This window comes from Scyliorhinus torazame, chromosome 20, assembly GCF_047496885.1.
Source record: "Scyliorhinus torazame isolate Kashiwa2021f chromosome 20, sScyTor2.1, whole genome shotgun sequence".
NCBI lineage: Eukaryota > Metazoa > Chordata > Chondrichthyes > Carcharhiniformes > Scyliorhinidae > Scyliorhinus > Scyliorhinus torazame.
In genome coordinates this window covers 14,683,205-14,707,449 of record NC_092726.1, presented here as the reverse complement: position 1 = coordinate 14,707,449, position 24,245 = coordinate 14,683,205, and the positions used below count along the sequence as shown (strand labels likewise).

The following is a 24,245-nucleotide window of genomic DNA, read 5'->3' as shown; positions in this document are numbered from 1 at the left end:
CAAATTCAGGAATGCAGGTTTCTGTACTCATGTCGATACATTCCACTCTGTTAATTTTGGGTTTTGGCAGAGTGAATGGCAGAAACCTATGAGTAAAGAGTGGAGATCAGCAGCATAAGAACAGAAACCCCACTAACTTTAAAAAGTATATTCTTATGTTGGTGCTACTTTCAGCCCTAAAATCTCTGACATAGTCCTTGCAAAGGATTCACAAAACTCCACGGGCGGGATTCTCCACTCCCACGCTGAAGTGGCCGCGCCGTCGTGAACGCCGTCGAGGTTTACGACGGTGCGGAACGGCCCCGGTCCCGACCGATTCAGGCCCTGACAATGGGCCAGGATCGGGGCCGCGTCATCGACACGCGCCAGGCCTTGTCGGCGCCGCATAGATGACGCGGCCGGCGCCGCATAACGGGCATCATCCGCGCATGCGCGGGTTGGCCGGCGCCACCCCGCGCATACGTGGTTGTCGCCCTCTCTAAATTCGCCCCGCAAGAAGATGGGGGACGGATCTTGTGGAAGGAAGGAGGTCCTCCTTCAGAGAGGACGGCCCGACGATTGGTGGGCACCGATCGCGGGCCACCCCACAATCCAGATGAAGCCTGGTGCAGGATCCCCCCTCGCCCCCCCCCCCCCCCGCAGGCCACACCCCCCAGCGTTCACGCACCGCCCACGATGCAGCGACCAGGTGTGGACGGCGCCGGGGGGAACCCGCCGTTTTGACCTGGCCGCTCGGCCCATCCGGGCCTCAGAATAGCGGGGGTGCCGGAGAATCGCCATTTTGGGTGTCTCCGGCGATTCTCCGGCCTGCGAAACTCGACCGGGCCGTTCCTGCCGCTTGGGAGAATCGCGGGAGGACATCGGACCGGCGTCCCCGGAAAATTTGGCGGCCCAGGCGATTCTCCCAACCTGCGTGGGAGTGGAGAATCGCGCCCCACCAATTTCAGACAGGATTAAAACATACGTGTGTGGTCTGCATCACCCGCATTTATCCTCCACCTCCAAAAAAAACTGACTCATGTGCATCATACACCACCTCAAATTGGAGTAAGTTGAATTTATCCTCCTCAGGGCCTCACTCCAAATCCATCCTTCAACTGGGCTCCTCCCAGTTCCTCATTATTTGCTCCAACAAAGTCTTCTCCCTTTCCATTACCTGTCCATAAATGCCCCCCAATCTCATCCTCAGACACAATCTATTTGATTGGGGGGGGGGGGGGGGGGGGGGGGGGGGGGGGGAGGGCGGGGGGGGGGGGGGGGGGGGGGGGGGGGGGGGCAACTCCGGAAACATAGCCAACTCTTTTTTCAGAAAGTCACTGATCTGCAGGTGCTGGAACCCATTCCCCCTCGGCATATGACATTTCTTCACTTGCTCCCCCAATTCTGTGAATCTTCCTTCCACAAAAAGATCTCTGAACCACTCTATCCCTTCTCACCCCCACACCCTGTACTTTGAATCCAGCCCTGCTGGGATAACTCTATGATTATCACAGATCGGTGTCCACAACAACATGCCCTCTATCTTAACAGTTGCCTGAGCTGGTTTCAGATCCTCAAGATGGCAACCACCATGGACTTGTGGAGTATTTCGGTGGCGAGAACTTCCCTGACAAGTGTATTTGAACTTCCAAGGTGAACACAACAAGGTAACATATCATCATATTTTTACAATAGTTTTGTTTTTAATGGAGATAAAGGTATAAAGTGAAACGGATTTATTTAAATAATGTTCAGGAAAAAGCCTGCCTTGTTCTCAAAAGCCTTTCTCAATACAGGAGATAAGGAAAGCATTTGAAACACAGGAGATGCCTTGGGTACATACCTCAGAGGATTGCTAAGATCAGGGCGATCGTTGATGGGAACAGTAAATAGCTAAACAGTTTGGCGTGAAAAGGATATGAGGCCTCTCATCTCCAGCAGACTATGTGAAACAAATTAGTGTTTGTAAAAGATGGGGCAAGAAGAAAACATGAAACAAAAGAGTATGAAACAGATGCCATGTTTATTTAGAAAGGAGGAATGAAAGGTTCAGTTGAGAGCATTGGGTGTGAACAGGTTTAGGGGATTTAGCAGTAAATTTGTGCATCGTAAATTTTGGATACAGAGCTAACATGTGCTATACTGTACAGTGGACTTGGATGATCAATGAAGTGAATTATCAAATATATTGCTTTCTCCCTTATTTAAAAAAATAAATCAGGAACTATGAAACACAATATCATTTAATAACTTTCAAACTGTGGACAATGCAAAAAGAAGTATTAATGCCTCAGCTGTCTATAGGTTCTATTGTGGGAAACTAATACTTTGTGACAATGATAAACCAGACTTTTGGAAGACCTGGGCTATACATTCCCAATTCCCCCATACTTGATCTGCATAAGCACAATACTGGATGTTCTTCCAGCACAGTCAATGCACCCTGAAGGGCAGAGTTTACAACCGCTCCAAAAGATCACTATTCTCTCAGACGAACACTTACTGAGGGTGTAACTTGTAAACTGATCCATCAATTCCGACTGTAATCTTCATCGTTTCTTTGCACTTGTTCTCCCACATTCGATTTATAATACCTGCCAATCCAGCAGCACATAGATGTGCCGCCCGTGTCGTCACGCTCTTGCACACCAAATGGGCAATATCGCAATCTGCTTCGGATGGCAACACACCTAATTTTGTCAGAACTTTATAGGTCTGCTTTTTGTCCCCCGTGTCACTTGAAGAAAATAACATAGATAAGTCAACATAAAACTGTTTTAACTTGCTTGAAAGTGGGTAACTAGTCCTGGAAAATGGTGTACAGTGGAATGCCAGACTGATTTCATAGAAAACGGCCCTGAAAAATGAGCAAATTCCTGCCATAACACTGGCCCAGACTCAGAAGCACAGGATGGCCAAAAGCCCACATAGAACATAGAACACAGAAGATTACAGCGCAGTACAGGCCCTTCGGCCCTCGATGTTGCGCCGACCTGTGAAACCACTCTAAAGCCCATCTACACTATTCCCTTATCGTCCTATTCGATGGGCCAAATGGCCTTACTTCCGCTCCTATGTCTTATGGTATTATAGCGGGTAAATGGAGTTGAAATCAGCCATGATTGAATGGTGGAGTGGACTCGATGGGCCGAATGGCCTTACTTCCGCTCCTATGTCTTATGGTCTTATGGTCCATATGTTTATCCAATGACCATTTGAATGCCCTTAGTGTTGGCGAGTTAACTACTGTTGCAGGCAGGACATTCCACGCACTTACTACTCTCTGAGAAAGAACCTACCTCTGACATCTGTCTTATATCTATCTCCCCTCAATTTAAAGCTATGACCCCTCGTGCTAGACATCACCATCCGAGGAAAAAGGCTCTCACTGTCCACCCTATCCAATCCTCTGATCATCTTGTATGCCTCAATTAAGTCACCTCTTAACCTTCTTCTCTCTAACGTAAACAGCCTCAAGTCCCTCAGTCTTTCCTCATAAGATCTTCCCTCCATACCAGGCAACATTCTGGTAAATCTCCTCTGTACCCTTTCCAATGCCTCCACATCCTTCCTATAATGCGGCGACCAGAATTGCACGCAATACTCCAAATGCGGCCGCACCAGAGTTTTGTACAGTTGCAACATGACCTCATGGCTCCGAAACTCAATTCCTCAACCAATAAAAGCCAACACACCGTACACCTTCTTAACAACCCTCTCAACCTGGGTGGCAACTTTCAGGGATCTATGTACATGGACACCGAGCCCATTAGCCCAGTACTCAGTTTTCCTGTTATTCCTTCCAAAATGAATCACCTCACACTTTTCTGCATTAAACTCCATTTGCCACCTCTCAGCCCAGCGCTGCAGCTTATCTATGTCCCTCTGTAACTTGTAACATTCGTCCGCACTGTCCACAACTCCACCGACTTTAGTGTCATCTGCAAATTTACTCACCCATCCTTCTACGCCCTCCTCCAGGTCATTTATAAAAATGACAAACAGCAGTGGCCCCAAAACAGATCCTTGTGGTACACCACTAGTAACTGGACTCCAGTCTGAACATTTCCCATCAACCACCACCCTTTGTCTTCTTCCAGCTAGCCAATTTCTGATCCAAACTGCTAAATCACCTGAATCCCATGCCTCCGTATTTTCTGCAGTAGCCTACCGTGGGGAACCTTATCAAACGCTTTACTGAAATCCATATACACCACATCAACTGCTTTTCCCTTATCCACCTGTTTGGTCACCTTCTCAAAGAACTCAATAAGGTTTGTGAGGCACGACCTACCCTTCACAAAACCGTGTTGACTATCTCTAATCAAATTATTCCTTTCCAGTGGTCACGAATGGACGGGGATCGGCATATTTTCGGCTCCATAGAGGGACAAGGCAGGGATGCCCTCTGTCCCCATTACTGTTTGCACTGGCGATTGAGCCCCTGGCGATAGCGCTGAGGGGTTCCAAGAAGTGGAGGGGAGTACTTAGGGGAGGACAAGAACACCGGGTATCTTTGTATGCGGACGATTTGCTACTATATGTGGCGGATCCGGCGGAGGGGATGCCAGAAATAATGCGGATACTTGGGGAGTTTGGGGATTTTTCAGGGTATAAATTGAACATGGGGAAGAGTGAGCTGTTTGTGGTGCATCCTGGGGAGCAGAGTAGAGAAATAGAGGACCTACCGTTGAGGAAGGTAACAAGAGACTTTCGTTACCTGGGGATCCAGATAGCTAAGAATTGGGGCACACTGCACAGGTTAAATTTAACGCGGTTGGTGGAACAGATGGAGGAAGATTTCAAGAGATGGGATATGGTAGCCCTATCAATGGCAGGGAGGGTGCAGGCGGTTAAGATGGTGGTCCTCCCGAGATTCCTCTTTGTGTTTCAGTGCCTCCCGGTGGTGATCACGAAGGCTTTTTTTAAAAGGATTGAAAAGAGCATCATGGGTTTTGTTTGGGCCGGGAAGACCCCGAGAGTGAGGAAGGGATTCTTACAGCGTAGCAGGGATAGGGGGGGGGGCTGGCACTACCGAGCCTAAGTGAGTACTATTGGGCCGCTAATATTTCAATGGTGAGTAAGTGGATGGGAGAGGAGGAGGGAGCGGCGTGGAAGAGATTAGAGAGGGCGTCCTGTAGGGGGACTAGCCTGCAGGCTATGGTGACAGCCCCATTGCCGTTCTCACCGAGGAACTACACCACAAGCCCGGTGGTGGTAGCTACACTGAAGATTTGGGGACAGTGGAGACGGCATAGGGGAAAGACTGGAGCTTTGGGGGGGTCCCCGATAAGAAACAACCATAGGTTTGCCCCGGGGGGAATGGATGGGGGATATGGAATGTGGCAAAGAGCAGGAATAACGCAACTGAAAGATCTATTTGTGGATGGGAAGTTCGCGAGTCTGGGAGCGCTGACCGAGAAATATGGGTTGCCCCAAGGGAATGCATTCAGGTATATGCAACTGAGGGCTTTTGCGAGGCAACAGGTGAGGGATTTTCCGCAGCTCCCGACACAAGAGGTGCAGGACAGAGTGATCTCAAAGACATGGGTGGGGGATGGTAAGGTGTCAGATATATATAGGGAAATGAGGGACGAAGGGGAGACTATGGTAGATGAACTAAAAGGGAAATGGGAAGAAGAGCTGGGGGAGGAGATCGAGGAGGGGCTGTGGGCGGATGCCCTAAGTAGGGTAAACTCGTCGTCCTCGTGTGCCAGGCTAAGCCTGATTCAGTTTAAGGTATTACACAGGGCGCATATGACTGGAGCGCGGCTCAGTAAATTCTTTGGGGTGGAGGATAGGTGTGCGAGGTGCTCGAGAAGCCCAGCGAATCATACCCATATGTTTTGGTCATGCCCGGCACTACGGGGGTTTTGGATGGGGGTGAAAAGGTGCTTTCAAAAGTAGTGGGGGTCCGGGTCGAACCAAGCTGGGGGTTGGCTATATTTGGGGTTGCACAAGAGCCGGGAGTGCAGGAGGCGAGAGAGGCCGATGTTTTGGCCTTTGCGTCCCTAGTAGCCCGGCGCAGGATATTGCTAATGTGGAAGGAAGCCAACCCCCGGGGGTGGAGACCTGGATAAATGACATGGCGGGGTTTATAAAGCTAGAGCGGATTAAGTTCGTCCTAAGGGGGTCGGCTCAAGGGTTCACCAGGCGGTGGCAACCGTTCGTCGAATACCTTGCGGACAGATAGATGGAAGGGGAAAAAGAAGGCAGCAGCAGCAGCCCAGGATTTGGGGGGGGGGGGGAGAGGAGGAGGGAGGGGTGGGGGTGGGGGGGGGGGGCGGGGGGGGGGGGTGTAACTTGTGACAAGGCAGTTGCCAATTAGGGTTAGTTTTCATTTTTGTTATTTAATATTTATTCATTTTTTGTTTTTTGTTTATATAAAATAGGTCATTGTTATTTGTGCTGTTATAATATTGTGTAAAGGATGCACAATGTACTGTGTTGGTTGACCAAAAATTTTCAATAAAATATTTATTAAAAAAAAAAAAAATTTATTCCTTTCCAGATGATTATACACCCTATCTCTTATAAACCTTTCCAAGACTTTGCCCACAACAGAAGTAAGGCTCACTGGTCTATAGTTACCAGGGTTGTCTCTACTCCTCTTCTTGAACAAAGGGACAACATTTGCTATCCTCCAGTCTTCTGGCACTATTCCTGTAGACAAAGATGACTTAAACATCAAAGCCAAAGGCTCAGCAATCTCCTCCCTAGCTTCCCAGAGAATCCTAGGATAAATCCCATCCCATTCAGGATGCCTCGGTGTGTGGGGCATTATCTCTGTATATATATTTATGTAGAATCAGATAATTTTACACACGCTGGGAGGCCCTTTATCCCATCATGGCCAAAATGTTACCCACTAATTTCTACTATTCTGTCATTATCCAGTGTGCTTTCTCTTTTTGTTTTTTGGATTATTTATCCAACTCCCTTTTACAGGCTCTTGGAAATTCTGTTTCCATCATTGGTTCTGTTTGGACATTTTATGTTCTTATAACATTCCACGTAACAGTAATGCATCCAGGATCTCTCTTTGGGTGACAGTCTGTATGTCCTCCAATTACCAAGCCACTGAAAATGAAAATCGTCTTTTCCTACAAAATGCATACAATTTCTGACTGATATTTTTTAAAATGCAGCTTTTATCTTGCTTCTTAGTTCCTTTCAACGGAGGATCTTGCATTGAAAAGCATTCATATCAAATATACTTTGACTTCATGCAAGCAAAAATATACTTTATGAAGTTACCTCAATAAAAGATTGGGGAAATTAGAACAAAAATGCTTCATGGCAGATCAAGTAGGAACATTATATCTGTATACTCTAGACACAGGAGAGGGGCAGGTATATTTTTTAAGTGTTTCAGTAATTTTCAACTGTTATCATATTTGAGATGCAGTTCAGGGATGACACGGTAGCACAGTGGTTAGCACAGTTGCTTCACAATGCCAGGGACCTGGGTTTGATTCCCAGCTTGGGTCACTGTCTGTGCGGAGTCTGTACGTTCTCCCCTTGTCTGCGTGGGTTTCCTCCGGGCGCTCCAGTTTCCTCCCACAAGTCCCGAAAGACGTGCTTGTTACATGAATTGGACATTCTGAATTCTCTCTCCGTGTACCCGAACAGGCGCTGGAGTGAGGGGACTGGGGGATTTTCACAGTAACTTCATTGCAGTTTTAATGTAAGCCTACTTCTGACACTAAAGAGGATTATCATTTTTTAAAAAAAAGTTGGTAACTATCGGAAACCTAATTTCAGGTCCGCGAGAAATGAAATAGATGTTTTAAAATAATGCATCAAGGACTTCCAGGAATAGATCCCAGCTGGATTGTGATTTCATGTGTCATTGACACATTTAGGAAGTGATCAACACCAAAGAATTGGTTAAATTGGTCCTTTCATATCACCAGTATATTAAATCCATGAGCAGCATAAAGTCACGGCCAGTGACACTCTCCTCTAATTTAACTTAATGTTATCTGCAAAGGGGTAACTGAATAGGAGCATTGCTGTTACATTGAGTGCAAAGAATATGTAAAAGAAAAACAAAATTCTGCAAACCTGGAACAGAAAATGTTGGAAATAATGCAGCATCAGGTAAAAGATAAGTTAACATTTTCTGTATAAGTCTTAAATCTATTCGGACAAATGCAAATCTGTTTTTCCTCCTGACATAAGTTGACAGACATGCTGTGCCATGATTGTCTGTTTCTGCCACTGAAAATAAACTCTTACTCGCTGCAGAATGAGACAGGTACAGGTCATGTACATTTCATTCTTGTGATAGAAGTTAGGTGGTCTTTATGGTAGTCAGTCGAACAATTCCAAATACAGAAGCACGAAAGCAGAACACAAGAACAAAGAAATGGGAAGAGCAGTATACCGTACGACCTTCTGCACCTCCTCCAATATTCAATGCCATCATGGCTGATCTCAGGCTTCAACTCCACTTTGCTACCCGGTCCCTTGATACCCTGGCAGACCAAAAATCTGTTCACCTCAGCCTCAAACGTATTCAATGATGAAACATTCAGAATTCTTTGAAATAGAGAATTTCAAAGATTCACAACACTTTCAATGAAATCACTCTGCCAAAATGATTGGACCCTTATCTTGGGGTTGTGGCCTTAAAGAGTCCTAATCAACAGAAGCAACCTCTTAGCATCTACCCTGTATCAAGTCCCTTCAGAATCTTGTATGTTTCAACAAGATTGCTTCTCATTCTTCTAAACTCCAAAGAATATATGCCCAACTTACTCAGCTTCTCACCATTGGGCAACCCAGTGACTACATTAGTGAATCTTCACTGTACCGCCTCTAATGCAAGGATATCCTTTCTTAAATACGAAGATCAAAACTGCACACAGTATTCCAGAAGTCTATGTGTGCCTTTCCAGAACTTGCTGTGTTTAAACTGAAGTATACTTTGGACACAGGAGAGTGGAAACTCAAACCTCTCCAATTGATCACAAACAACTCAGTTTCTAAGTACCTTTCTATTTGTGTAAGGAATCTTGTTTCAAAGCTGCCTTGTGTTTTCAGCAGTTGGGATGCCTCTCCATTAAAGAGCAGGTTTTGATTTACCAGTTTCAGCAGCACAAGTCGTGTCAGTTCACCCATGTACTTCCCACCAATAATCTTTTCATATCTGGATAAGAAAGAAGACATGAATCAAATGCATTGACTTCCTTGTCCATCCCAAGCTCCAATTGCATCTTATGGCATTTTGTTCAGAAAAATATATAGGCTTCAATAATAGCCCAAAATTAAATTACCTTCATATTTTCTTATGCTTCGTTCTGAAAAGTCTATTTTGTTGTTCCACTCTATCAAGGTTACACTTCCAAAGTGCCATTTTCTGATGCCTCTAATGTTTTATCCTTGTCAAGCTAAGCATGACCGGGCATATCTCCTGCTGTTTGTGCGGTTTCCAAGAACCATTACTTTTCTTCCCCCTCTCTACCCCAGTGTAGCTAATGCCAACTCCAGATACACTCCAGTCAAAATACTTTAGCTGTGAGCAGAGACCAGAGAAACTGGGCCGATTTTCAGTTGAGCAAACAAGATTTAAAAGAGATTAAAATTACAAGGGGTTTTGATCAGGTAAATAAGGAAAAAATATTTATACTCGTCAGTGATTCACTAACATGGGGACGATTATTACCAAGGAAACAAAGATTCAGAATTTGTATTTTGTCAAGAACACAGAGAGTTGATAGAATCGGACTGTTTCACCAGAAACAGTGGGAAACATGAATTCAGAATAGCTTTTAAAAAGGACTTTGGGAAAATTGAATATGTTGATCTGAATGGTCACTTGTTTGACTTGTTTGATGTTGAATTCTATGACCTCCCTGGCTGAGTGAGACAGTTAACTCTGGCTACTAAATCTGAGACCCTCAACTGTACAAATCCCAATCCCATAATTGCTGTACTTTCCTCATCCTGGAGCCCGGGGTATATGATGATGCCATTTAACTGAGTGCAGAAATCTCCTTCTACTGAGAAGCACTTTAAACCTGACCTTTCTGAGCATCACTACATTAACTAATAGGTTGAGTAATGCTTTGCATCAGCACAAATTCAATCTCTGCCTGCTGCATCCACCATACAGGATACGGTAAAATGCAGCAATTAGACTTTGACCAACTTTAAACTGCTGACGCTGCGACGAGGTACTCCCAGCTGTTCTGATTTCAAAGCTGTGGCTCGAAGCCACTGAAGTACCTCAAACAGGTGATGAACTTTGACTCCATAACTGCAGCAATACTGATCAAAATCGTAAACACTTCAATTCAGATTCTAGTCATCTCATGAGGCCGAAACGGCCATTAGCTGAGTTGGTAATTGTAGTTGCTATAGGCCAATTTGGACTGATGAGTCTGAGCTGCGTAATGGGACATCATTACTCTCATACAGTTATTGATTTATTGTTGAATTATGGAACTATTCACTCATACAGGTACTTTGTGGTGCTGCTATAACTTTCAATAACAGAAATGTTAACCCGAGGTATAATGCAGTTTTACTTACAACTGATACCCTGGATTGTTAGATGTCTCATCAACAAGACAATCGTACTCAAGACGGAATTCCTCGAGTTCACCCGTGTCTCCGAACCCTCCCCATTCGGTATTAACGCACATTCTTCCTTCTTCACCTTCCACCAACTCCACATTTTTCATTTCCTCCATGTAACAGGCATTACAGCCAGTACCTGGAAACATAAACACAGGTACATTTGATGTAAAATGTAGCTGCAAACATAAGATTAAAAGCAAGTGTTAAAGGTTGTTTATTCCATTTGAGGACATTTTTTGGAGAGCATGGCCATGGTCTAATCCAACCAAGAACCAAATCTTCTTGTGTAAGCCAGCTTTACTGTCAGTTATTCCACCATAGTAATGATTCTTTATTATTCTGCCCACAGCTTAGTTCTGCTTTGCCTCACTTTTTCTAGTTTTTAATGAAACCCCTTTGCTTGTTTTGTCAACATTGGTGAGTGCAATTATTTCATCACAGCACAGTAAGTACATCATGCATCCCTATTCTCAAAGCAACAAATACAATTTAAAGACATTCATTAGAGCTTTCTTGTTACTCCATATTTCTGTTACAACTCTCGCAATTCGTGCTGCTTACAGCCATCAGACTACAACAAGGCTGGGAATTGTTCAGAAATGAGCTTTAGTGCATGAAGGACCACAAGCATCTTTCACTATTACAGTGAGGCAATTGGTGGTATACCTTGAGAGACGCCACTCCACATTAAACATGTGGCAAGGGAAGTGTCATGATATCCAGATCAGCATATCATGGTGCAATCACACACACACCGATGGACAGGCATTTGGACCAACCAGCACACACACATCACAGCCAATCACTGGTAAGAGCACACGCACTATAAAAGGGGGAACACGAGAGTTGCCGCTCATTCTGGTAGGAGACAGCTCGGGACACAGAGCTTGCAGCGTAACACTCAGACATAGACCATGTGCTGAGTGCCTCACCAACATTAGTGATAGGGCTCGGTCCATAGGTTAGCTGGTACCAAACGTACCCAAGTATATTGTTAGTTGCATCTGTTAGTTAACATAATAAAATCAAGTTGTACCATCTACAGCCGTGTTGGCTCATTTGTGTATCAGGACACCCAACACGACAGGAAGGTGGCAGGCCTCAATGAACTACCACAGCTTTTATGGTGTTGGTGTCGAGCTGTTGGTGTCACGCTAGCCATTTCATCAACGGACCCCCACAAAAAGATGGGATTTTGCATATCACAACTGGATATTCCCCCGCAATGATCAGTGCATTGAAATCTTTAATATCTACCAACAGGGCCTGGAGTTAGAGCCCGATACAAAGGATGGCAGCTCTGACAATACAACACTCTGTCAGTAATGCATTTCTGTGTCAATCGAGATTATACATTTAATATCAGGATAAAGGCCAAGCTCACAATTTTTTGACTTTTTAAAATAAATTTAGAATACCCAATTAATTTTTTTCCAATTCAGGGGCAATTTAGCATGGCCAATCCACCTTGCCAGCACATCTTTTGGGTTGTGGGGGCGAAACCCACGCAAACATGGGGGGAATTAGCAAACTCCACACACAAGTGGCCCAGAGTCGGGATTGAACCTGGGACCTCGGTACCGTGAGGCCGCAGTGCTAACCCACTGCGCCACCGTGCTGCCCACTCAATTTTTTGACTTTGAGTTAAGCATGTGGGGAGTGAGGCGTAATGAATACAACTTGTGCAGGCATGCCAATATTGTAACATGATATAGAATGTATTCCACTGATCATGTGCTGGATTCTCTGTTTGGGAGACTACGGGTGTGATTTGATGGCCACGCTGTGTGGCTGATAGAAGCCGGGAGACCATTGTGGGCAGGATCTTTTTTTAGCAAATCTGCACATTAAAGCGAGACAGCTAGTCTCACTTTAATGTGCAAATTCCTGAGTTACCCAAGATGTAGAGATGCCGGTGTTGGACTGGGGTGAGCACAGTAAGAAATCTTACAACACTAGGTTAAAGTCCAACAGGTTTGTTTCAAATCACCAGCTTTCGGAGCACTGCTCCTTGGCAGTGCACCTGAGGACGGAGCAGTGCTCCTTAAGCGAGTGATTTGAAACAAACCTGTTGGACTTTAACCTGGTGTTGTAAGACTTCTTACCGAGTTACCCAAGGCATGGGATCAAATTCCTTTGCCTCGGAGATCTTGGGCAAATGCCATTCCTTGCTCGTCTCCAGAAACGAGAACCCGACGGAACGGCCCTCATGGATATCTCCCAGGAGATCAGAGGCCCCCCGTGCATGCTCCTTAGACAGGGTGGTGCCCTGGTACTGCTGGTGTCTGTGTGGCACTGTGAGCTGGCAGGGGCATTGCCAGGGTGACATATTGACACTGCCAAGGTGCCAAGCTATCATTATTTGTGTGCTGGTGATTGTGCAGGTGTTGGGGGGAGTGCGAGGGGACCCGGGGAATTGGGGGTTCAGGGGGTCGAGTTGCGGGCCTTGGAGATCAGAATCTCCTGCTTCACTGAGGAATTCCGGCAAGTGGAGCTCCTCAGTGCACAAAACGGGGCTATGTGCAGCGTTGGCAGAAGACTGGAGGGTGCATCCCAGACCTGCGGGTCCACACCCTTGCGGAGGAGATGACCATGCAACTTGTAGGCAAGGCCAAGGAAAGGGCATTGGCGGACATGGAGGTTGGCATCCGAGAGCCCCATTCCACGCTGATGTCCCTATAGTAAGTGAGTCACCCCTCTACCACAGACCACTCCTTCCCAAGATCTTACTCCATGTCTTTTGTCTTGCAAGATTACCATCGGTCGAGGTCAGGCCGCACGGGGTCACTGCCCCTCAGCCACATACCAATCACACCCCAGGGCACCACTCCAGAGAAGACGCCAACTCTCTGTCACTGATGACACCTGCACCTTATAGCATCGCAGAGACAATCATCTTGGTGGGGCATTTTAGTGAAGAGGCTCCTGGGTCACCTTTCAGTGCGCACTACACAACTACTGCAGTTTATCAGGTGGAGGCAGGGACTCGTGAGGGAGTGGGAGGTCAGAACGCTGCCCGGCCCCAGGGAACAGCTGTCGTACAGAGAGGTATGTAGCGCCACAGAGATCAGGGCGCCATCTTTAAAGGGTATCCCAATCGGTGCTGCAGCCACACGGCCCCAGACCCCCATCGCGGAGCTTTAGGGGGCACTCCCCTCCCACACCCGACAATCCTTGCCAGCATTGGAACCTCCTCCAACACTGCGGAAGTATAGCCAACAATCCACCGTACACCCCCCCTCCCCACCACACCAGCTCTCCACCCATCAGGTACCCTCCTCCACCATCGGGCTAACACTCGGGCTCACCCCGGCACTGCCCCCTGGCACAGGTTGACACTGCCAGGTTGGCACCATGCCTGGGCATGTCCTCTCCCCCCCCCCCCCGCCCAATCAAGGGTATATACTTATCTCTGCGCCCCTGGAGGTATCCCCTCGACTGCATTCAGTCTGGCCAAACCTGTTATAAACCTCGCTGACGTGATGTATGAATATTTAGTGTGGAGGGATGTGTGTGCCATTAACATGTAAAACTATTCAAATAAGGATCGCGACCAAAATCGTGGCATTGCCAGGGAGGGGCGGGGAAAATTGGGGAATATGGGGCAGGATTCTCCGTCCCACCCAACCGTTTTTTTGCCGCAAGGCGCCCCGGCTGGCAGCAGGATCCTCCGTCCCGGCAGCTGGCCAATGGAGTTTCCCATTGTGGCCGCCCCCAGGCCATCGGGAAATCCGCGGGTGTGAGTGTGCGGCCGGTGAAGAGGAGGATCTGGAGAATCCCGCTGAAGATCTCTCTGGCGTTTCCCGATTCTCACGGGATTTTCTGTGGACAGCGAGTGCAGGCTCAAAATTGCCCCACGTTCATTCCTTAACTGAACTGAAAATTCTTTAGCCAGCTCATCCTGTACAGTGCTATTGTTCCAATTTTCTTGTAACTGGGTGCTGCAAGTTCTCCTTACCGACTATCATGCCAACCTCACAGCTGTGGTCTTCATAATAACATGAGATCATTGTTGCAACAGTGTCATTCACCATGGCAACCACATCCATTTCAAAATCCTGCAATATTAGAGACGCATTTGTAAAACACAATTCTTAATTCCTGTCTTTTTAAAAAATATATATTTTATTGAAAATTTTTCGATCACAATTTTTTCCCCTTACAAATAACCAAAAAAGAAATTTAATTCCTGTCTTAATTTAATTGAAACATATAAGAGAAAATTACCATGAAACAGGAAACAGCCAATGAAAGCTTCTCCAACTATATGAAATGAAAAAGAGTCACTGAAGTTAAAGGGTGAGACTGGGGAATTAATAATGAGAAACAAGGAAATAGCACGGAGTGTGATGGGGAGGAATTTTGTCCACGAGAGGATCAGTTGTCTTTGGTGTTCTCTTTCGCAAAGAGCAATGGCACCTGGTCATTGAATATATTCAAGTTAGGCAAATCTTTGATTGACAAAAGAGTCAAGAGATAGTGGGGAGGCAGGCAGGAAAGTCGAGTTAAGGCCACAATCAGATCAGCCAAGATCTTATTGAATGACAGAGTAGACTCGAAGGACCGAATAGCTTCCTCCTGCCCTCTGTCCTATGTCTGATGGGCTGAATGGCCTACTTCTCCTATTTTTTTATGATCTTCAATGCTCATTTCCATGGGAATAGAGGAGCTAGTATCACAAGACTGCTGTTGCAGCACTAACTAGTGCTTTTGTGGGCATAATTGCTGGTGATTTTTGAGACCATTAAGAATGAGAGATATTTCACATTTAAGTTTAATTTAATTATAAATGCTAAATGTCTACGTATCCTGTAGTGAGATGTTCTGAATTCAAGACTCACCCCTCTCCTTTTAATGGCATCACGAAGTAGTCCTACCACATTGTTCCCCTCAGCTCCTGATGCTTTAAACCCTTTAGTCCAGTTCAAAAGGATCCCCTGTGAAGAAAGTTCAGTGTGGTTAGATATACTGCATTATTGTGCAGGAAGGAACCTGTGGCAAGGGGTGCGATCGAATGGCCGAGTTGAACCCGACTCGGGACGTGATGCGGCTAGTAAATCTCACAAGAGGCCTCTCATGAGTTTTACCTGGCTTGCCATAGCTCACGAGATCCAACGGGATCTGTATCCCGCCCACAATGGGTGAGTCCCAAACTTGCATATTTAAGTGTGTAGTTAGGCACACTTAAATATGTTGCTGCCACAGCTAACCAGCAACTGCGATCAAACAGTCTTGCCCAGGAGACCCTAGCTGGGGGCTGTTTAACACTAGTCTCCATAAACCAGGACCAGGTGGAACAGCACTTTGTGAGTGGGGGGGGGGCCTTTTCCCAGGCGCTCGAGGGCCCACGAGTAGTTGGCTTCTGTGCAGGGTGGCACAATGACACTGCTGATGTGTGGTATTATCAGGTATTACAGTACCCAAGAGGCCGAAGACCATTGGTTAAACCTAGGAGTTTACCATTGGCTGTTGGTATGTAGCTCCGCCTTGACAGGTGGGGTATAAGAACCGGTGGCGTCCCAGCAGCCCTCACTTTCTGTACCGAAGCTACTGGGGAACAGTTCTGGTCGATTAAAGCCTTCAGTTATGTTACAACCTCGTCTTTGAGTGTAATTGATCGTGCATCATGATGGCACCTTGCAACTGCCAGCCTAGCATCCTGGCAGTGTCACCTGTGCATCCTGGCAGTGCCTCTGGAGCAGAGCTCATCACTGCAGAAAGGACGGCACAGTGGTTAGCACTGCTGACTCACAGCACCTGGGCCCTGGCCTTGGGTAACTGTCGATTTGAAGTTTGCACTTTCTCCCCGTGTCTGCGTGCGTCTCCTCCGGGTGTTTCCTCCCACAGTCCAAAGATATGCAGGTCAGGTGCATTGGCCATGCTAAATTGCCCCTTAGTGTCCAAAAAGATGTATCGGTTAGATGAAGGAGTTAATGGGATAGGGCGGGGGAGTGAGCTTGGGTGAAGTACCCTATCAGCTGGTCGGTACAAGTTCAGTGGGCCAAATGGCCTCCTTCTGTTTCAATTAATTAAAGGTAAAGGCGGCCTCGGCGGGGAGGCCCGAACGAATAAATAACAGAGTTCAATAGCGGGGGGTTCCCAGCCCTACAAGTGCCGGGAAACACCAGCTAAACCTGGCCACAACAGGCCTCTTTTTTTTCTCATTAAATCGCGCCCAAGTAACATGTTTGTTGAATATGGCAACCTCTTCTTATGAGAGTGCAGAAATAGTGCAACATGTGGTGAATCATAAATACATTCATTGCTCTAGGTCCAAACTGAACTGAAAAAGTTGTAGCCCCAAGAACCTTCTTAGCCAACAGAGATGAAATGATGATTTTAGGAAAAACAGAACTTTGCAAATACAGGAAGGTACTTTTGGTTATTATGGGATAGTTGTGATGTTAGTGTATTTATCCTACTGTTTAATGCACGGAACTGAGAAACAGTTCCTGATGATTCTCGTTAGCTTTCTCACCTTATCAATGTCCTCATGGCGGACAGGGAATGAGAATGTGAAACCCAATGGCAGTTTCTTATCCTTCATATTGTATCCATCCAAGAAGTTGGAGATACACAGAGCAATGTAATCAAAGAGCTAGAAAGAAAGAAGCAAATAAAGTTAGAAAGAGTGATTATAATCACAGGTATCAAGGTCATTATTCTCTGGAAAAAGTTTGAACTTCATTTGTGGCGGGTGTTGTGTTATGGGCAGGATCGCTTTTTAGCAAATCTGCATATTAGAGCAGGCATTGTGGGTCGCGGGTGGGTGTCGGGAGGGTCTCGGAGCTATCTGTCGCGGCGCTGCCGATCGCGCAAGTCTGCACGCAACAGCCGCAGCAGCCGGCTTTTAACTATGCCTGCTGCAACCGGCCTTCAAAATGGCCACAAACATATAAAATGAATTTGGCCGCACTGAGCATGCATGCCCGATGATCGGGCACGCAAACGCAGTGCGGCTGCATTTTTTTCTATGGGCGCAGCCTTTTTATTTTACAAGTTCGGGGGGCCAAAGGGACCATTGGGGTTAAAGGGAGCCAAAACCATTTCCTCCATTTTTGTCAGCAACAAACAAGGGAAAAGAAAATGGTGGGTCGTGCAGGTTGGCCGGTTGTTAAAAATGGGTCCCCGGAAAGAAAGTTTGAAAAACACTGTATTAGAGCCTTGCTCTAATGTGCAGATTCCTGACGGTATTCAATCCCTTCGCCTCGGGGACCTCGGGCGAGCGCTGTTTGGTACTGGTCCCCACAAACGGGGACCTGATGGAACAGCACTGCAAGGGGATCGATCGGATCACATGACCCTTCCAATGCCCACCCCCTTAAAGGGGCTAGCTACTTCACTGATATTGCTGTAGAATAAATATGCAGAAATAAAATCAAGATCAATCACACAAACAGATCACATCGTTTAAATCAGATGATTGAAACACTGGGCAAGCTTATAAACACTTACCATTTCTGCTGTGCCAGTCATGACAGCGAATGGGATGGAGTACCTCTGGTTACTGGTTACAATTTTCCAACCCCTCTTCTCATCTGCACCTACTTTCACCAGCATCACACGGAAATTCGTGCCTCCCAGGTCCAGTGCCAGAAAATCTCCCACCTCTGAGTGGAGAGGACAAGGGAACAATGAGTCACCCAATATATATAGATATATATATATGAATACAGACACACAAAACTCAGTTCCAACAGAAATGTCAAAGAGACTCAGAGGGAGCAAAATACTTTTCAAATAAGAAGAGAATTCAGGAAATACTCAGCAGCTCTGGTGAATCTCTGAAAACAGAAATGGAGTTAATGGACGCGATCATCCAGCTTCGTTACACTCGCGCTCAAGCGAAACGAGGCTGGTGAATAGCAGGAGAGGCCAAAAACGAGAACTGCGCCAGACACCAAACAATTTGCGATGTAACCGGCCCGCTAGCTGAGGCAAAGTCGGGATCTCGCTGTATCCACTGGCCTCCTGTCATTCAGCGGCCTCTCCAGAAAGTGATCACGCTGCCGCCAATTAGGCCTCCTTTTTAAAAACGTGAACCTGGTGGAAGGGCTTCTGTGGGGAGCTATGGAGGTGAGTGGTTGTCTTTGTTCACAGACAAAAACCCCAGGATCACTGCCTTGCTGCCCCTGTGCTCGGCTGGGGTGGAGTGACCCTCAACAGGGGTGGGCCGCCGTGGGAGGGTGGGCGGGTTGCTGGAGGGGGAAACTGCTCGCGGCACCAACGTGCCAACCCCTGCATTGTGTGTACCCGTTCAGGGGGCAACCCTTGTCACTGCGAGCGAGTGTCTGGGGTACAGGGTCTGGGCCCGGTGAGGGGGGTGGCCCCCTGTGGCCGGGAGTGCATGGGCATGGCGTTCCGGGTGGGGGGGGGGAAATTAGTGGGGGAATGTATTGTCCGGGGTGGGAGCCACCGCTGCTTGTCAGTCTAACACCTTCCCCCAATGCCTTATAGATATTATATGCTGTGGCAGGGATGATGGACCCGAGGTTGCCCTAGTGGTGCTGGTGCTACGCGATGCGGCCAGTTGCCGGAGAAGGCAGCAGCAGTGTCTGTAGATGCTTGAGGCAGCAGCCCATGTGCCGGACCCAGCCTCACATCAGGCCATGGAGGGGCCCAGAGGGGGAGTCCCACGATGATCCAGGGTGAACAGGTGCAGCTGGTCCTTTGAACAAATGGCGGACAGCACGTGCCGCAGGAGACTCTGCCTCAACAAGGTGACGGTTGACACCTATGCCATGTTCTCCTGGACTTGGCACCACATGGCGGAGGAGGACACCTGCTCCCAGGTGCCATCAAGGTCACTGCATCCCTGAATTTCTACGCTACGGGATCATTCCAGGGCTCAAGCGGGGACCTGTGTGGTATCTCACAGGTCGTACCCACAGGTGCATCCGGCAGGTCACGACAACCCTGTATGCCCAGGCGGAAGACCACATCATCTTTGACATGGATCAAGCCCAGAAAGATGCCCGGGCAGCAGGTTTCTCTGCCATCGCAGGGATGCCCCAGGTCCAGGGGGTCCAGATGTGCTTGCCGGGCAACCTGGAGGTGCCCTATGTTAACAGAAAGTGATTCCACTCCCTGAACATTGAACTCGTCTGCGACCACCAGATGAAGATAATGCATGTGTGTGCATGACATCTACATCCTTGGGCAGTCTGTCATCCCTGCCCTTTTCGAGGAGCACCCCAGGATGGGTGGCTGGCTCTTGGGGGATGGGGGTATCTGCTGAGAACCTAGCTCATAATAATAATAATCGCATTTTGTCACAAGTAGGCTTCAATGAAGTTACTGTGAAAAGCTCATGATGCCAGTACGGAGGCCGAAGACTGAAGTGGAGACCTGGTGCAACGAGGCCCTTGCAGCCACCCGGGCTGTCATTGAGCGGTGCATCGGACTCCTCAAGATGTGGTTCCGATGCCTCAAGCACTCCGGTGGTGCACTCCACTACACAGCCCGGATTGTCGCCCACTTGTCGTCTGCTGTGTCCTCCACAAGCTGGCACAGCAGCGGGCTACGAGCTGGAGGTTGGTGACGAGGAACATGAAAATGAAAATCGCTTATTGTCACAAGTAGGCTTCAAATGAAGTTACTGTGAAAATCCCCTAGTCGCCACATTCCGGCGCCTGTTCGGGGAGGCTGTTACGGGAATTGAACAGTGCTGCTGGCCTGCCTTGGTCTGCTTTCAAAGCCAGTGATTTAGCCCTGTGCTAAACATGTGGCCACCTCCAAGGAGGAGAAGGGGGACGAGGAGAACGAGGACGATGAGGAGGCGCCGGACCAGCAGGGGCTGAAGGATGAGGCCAGGGAGGAACCCGAGGCCCAGACGGAGGCTGCAGGACAGGCAGCAGCGGTGAGCCTCCAGCAAGCCTGGAGAGCCAGGGAGGCCTTCGTAGTCGCCTGCTTCACATAGGTCGTGGCTTGGTCCATCATCGCTTCCTTATCCACCCACCACTCCCATTTCCCACCCTCCCAGAGTACCTGACACATCATTCCAGGGGCTGGGACTGTGTCAGTACTGTCAGTGGGTCACTGTTGACGGCAGAGAGATGATGATGACCCACAGAGAGCTGAGCGCTGGTGCTCCTCAATCTATGCCATAGTCTGACCCCTGCCTGCCTGTTGAATGCTCGCTCACACCCATCACCTGCACGCAGTGATGCAGTGTGGACAAAGTGACAGAGGCAGCCTACTGGTTGTGCACAAGAATGTGTATTGTTCAATTCAGGTCCCCACACACTCCTGGTGCTGCACCCCCCCCCCCCCCCCCCCCCCCGCCCCACACCACCCACCCACTCGGTTCCCTCTCCCCTGGTGCCCTCAGTGATCCTCAATGTGCTTGGCCCTCCGATGTCTAGGTGTCTCCCGAGGATGCACAACCGAGGTGGAGGGCCTCGTCCCGTGGCCTTCGATGCCGGTGGCCCGGGCTCTGGGCCCGGAGAACCCCGGCTCACCTGTCGACGGCAGATGCACAGCCGTGCTGCCCTGTCCCGTGTGCTGACCCTGAGATGCAGCCTCATAAGAGGGGTGGAATTCGGGAGAGCTGGTGGCCACCGTCGCTGCTCCATGGGACTGGTCCAGATTGGCACCCAGTGCCTCCTCCTCCTAGTCACTGCCCAAAGGGCCCTGGGTCCACCTTGGGACAGGGAGGCAGCTGGTTCGAGCCCCGGCTGGCCTGCATCATCTATCTCTGCCAGCCCTGATGGTTCCCAATGTCTGCACCATCGCGTCGGTGCCCTGAGCGATGCTCCTCCATGAATGGGAAATGCTCCCCAGTGCCTTGGCCATGCCCAGCTGAAAGTGGGACTTGTCCCGCAGAACCTCATCACAAGGTCGGCTTGGTACTGGGTGACAACCCAGTGAGGCAGCTATTCTATCGAGATCCTCAGCCATAGCCATCACCGACCTCAAGGCGCCTTGGACACCTTCACTATTGGTGCTGATATCGTGCACCAGGCTCTTCACCGCGGTCGCTACCCTAGCAGTGTTGGCCATCTCCTGCGCCTGTAGCCTCTGGGATTCCTCCAAGCTGCGATGGATCTGCTGGAGCAATGCTGACATCTCCCTTTGAATGGCCAGGCCACTCCATATTGTCTCCATCAGCTCCAAATAACCCTGTTCCAGAGGCTCAGCATCAAGCTGGAACCCAGCTGGGTCCATGGATCCAGCAGTCCTCCTACTGCTTCCTCACCTGGGAGTTTCTGCCTCCACTAGATATGCATCATCAGCGGTGTGGTGCTCACCAAATTGTGCTCCATAAACCTGTCCACTAACATGTCCAACGGAGGTGTGTGTATCTGCGCTGATGGAGGGTGGGGATCACAACTGTGCCTCAAGTTGCATCCTCGGAGCTCTCCTCCAAGGAGTTCTCCTCGGAGTCAGGAAAGGGTGCTGCCCGCGATGGCAAACGCCATCGGCTGGAGGACCTCCAGGAGAATAGACATGTGGTCAGTGGGAGTGATGGGTCAGCCAGTCAGTAAGGCAATCAGTCCTTACGTTTGACCCAGGCAGCACTGGCTGCCTTGTGGCTCACCCTTCGGGACCCCCGGGTAACAGGGCATCCCTCCTGGCCTCCACCGCGTCCAGGACCCGTCTCAGGTCAGCATTCCCGAATCTTGGGCTGGTCTCGTCGGCGCCATTGCTGCGAGCTGGCTGAGGTTGTCCAAGCAAGTGCAGCTTAAGTGCTGCTCGACCTTGTTAGTGGGGGGCTGGCGAGTGCGGTCCCAGCGAATCAGCTGGTGAGCCGTCATTTGGGACGAGAAGCCCGTGAGGCCTTGTTAAGTGGACCAATTAATGTTGAACAGCGTTGCAGGCCTCGCTGGGCTGAGCGCCGGGAAACATGCGGCAAATCCCGCTCGCTAGCACACTTCAAAATCTTTCAGTCAAATCGCGCCCAATCCTTCATGCTGAAGACCATTCAGCAGAATTTTTACTGTTTAAAGCTCTGCTTTGTGAGGTTTCTGAGGAGAACGAGTAACCATTAAAGAGTAACCATTAAAGGGAAAGCCAAAGCAGTTCAATGAAATCTTGTTACAGCATTAAACAGAGAAATTAATTGTGTACATAAATGTGAAAAGGTATATTAATGAGCTAATGTGCTGGAAGGACTCATAGTCAGCAACCTCGTTAAAAACCTTAAATACTTCTTAAATGATGTGGTAGGTGGAAAACTGCAGAGGAAAGCAATGAGAGACATCTGCCTTAGACCTTTGATGGCATTTGAATAGGACTTTAAACTAAAGATTGGGGGGGAAGGGAAAGTCAGGGAACCAAGAGGTGAAGTAATCAGTGGGAAGCGTAGCTGCTTAGGAATACAAAAAAGCACGAAAAGACAAAACTCAGGAGAGGTTACGATAGTCCCCATCCTACAAAATGTGACACAGTGTATGGAAAGGCTCAGTAAACCAAGGTCCACCACACTAAGAAAAGAAAAAGGGACGGTCAATAGAGAATTAAAGGTGCTATATTTAAATGCGCGCAGTGTATGGAACAAGGTAGATGAGCTTGTGGCCCAGATTGTGACTGGCAGGTATGATGTGGTAGGCATCACAGAGACATGGTTGCAGGGGGTTCAGGACTGGCATTTAAACATCCAGGGATTCACAACCTATCGAAAAGACAGGGAGGTGGGCAGAGGGGGCGGGGTTGCCTTGTTAATTAGGAATGAAATTAAATCAATAGCACTAAATGACATAGGGTCAGATGATGTGGAGTCTGTGTGGGTAGAGTTGAGGAACCACAAAGGCAAAAAAACCATAATGGGAGTTATGTACAGGCCTCCTAACAGTGGTCAGGACCGGGGGCACAAAATACACCACGAAATAGAAAGTGCATGTCAGAAAGGCAAGGTCACAATGATCATGGGGGACTTCAATATGCAGGTGGACTGGGTAAATAATGCTGCCAGTGGACCCAAGGACAGGGAATTCATTGAATGTTTACAGGAGGGCTTTTTGGAACAGCTTGTGATGGAGCCCACGAGGGAACAATGTTATGTAATGAGCCAGACTTGATTAAAGATCTTAAAGTAAGGGAGCACTTAGGAGGCAGTGATCATAATATGGTAGAATTCAATCTCCAATTTGAAAGAAAGAAGGTAGAATCAGATGTAAAGGTGTTACAGTTAAATAAAGGTAACTACAGGGGCATAATTAGGACTGAGTTTAGGAGGAACTTCTTCACCCAAAGGGTTGTGAATCTATGGAATTCCTTGCCCAGTGAAGCAGTAGAGGCTCCTTCATTAAATGTTTTTAAGATAAAGATAGATAGTTTTTTGAAGAATAAAGGGATTAAGGGTTATGGTGTTCGGGCCGGAAAGTGGAGCTGAGTCCACAAAAGATCAGCCATGATCTCATTGAATGGCGGAGCAGGCTCGAGGGGCCAGATGGCCTACTCCTGCTCCTAGTTCTTATGTTCTTATGAGGGAGGAACTGACGAAAATCGACTGGGAGCAGAGCCTAGTGGGAAAGACAGTAGAACAGCAATGGCAGGAGTTTCTGGGAGTAATTGAGGACACAGTGCAGAGGTTCATCCCAAAGAAAAGGTTATCAGAGGGGGGATTAGGCAGCCATGGCTGACGAAGGAAGTTAGGGAATGCATCAAAGCAAAAGAGAAAGCCTATAATGTGGCAAAGAGTAGTGGGAAGTCAGAAGATTGGGAAGGCTACAAAAACA

At 48.2% G+C, this 24,245-nt stretch overlaps 1 protein-coding gene across 2 annotated transcripts in view; it reads right to left on the bottom strand.

Annotated features, from left to right (window-relative positions):
- Nucleotides 1-24,245, bottom strand: part of gck (glucokinase (hexokinase 4)) — a 50,636-nt gene that overhangs the window by 2,637 nt on the left and 23,754 nt on the right. The window contains exons 3-9 of one of the 2 annotated variants that reach the window (XM_072485741.1): nucleotides 18,022-18,176; nucleotides 17,045-17,164; nucleotides 15,408-15,503; nucleotides 14,525-14,624; nucleotides 10,519-10,702; nucleotides 8,978-9,133; nucleotides 2,483-2,648 (exon numbers count right to left, since the gene is read on the bottom strand). In XM_072485741.1, coding sequence (XP_072341842.1) covers nucleotides 2,510-2,648; nucleotides 8,978-9,133; nucleotides 10,519-10,702; nucleotides 14,525-14,624; nucleotides 15,408-15,503; nucleotides 17,045-17,164; nucleotides 18,022-18,176 — 950 coding nt within the window. In that variant the 3' untranslated portion in view covers nucleotides 2,483-2,509. Of the gene's footprint in view, nucleotides 1-2,482; nucleotides 2,717-8,977; nucleotides 9,134-10,518; nucleotides 10,703-14,524; nucleotides 14,625-15,407; nucleotides 15,504-17,044; nucleotides 17,165-18,021; nucleotides 18,177-24,245 lie in introns of both variants that reach the window. The other variant, XM_072485739.1, reaches the window with a different exon arrangement.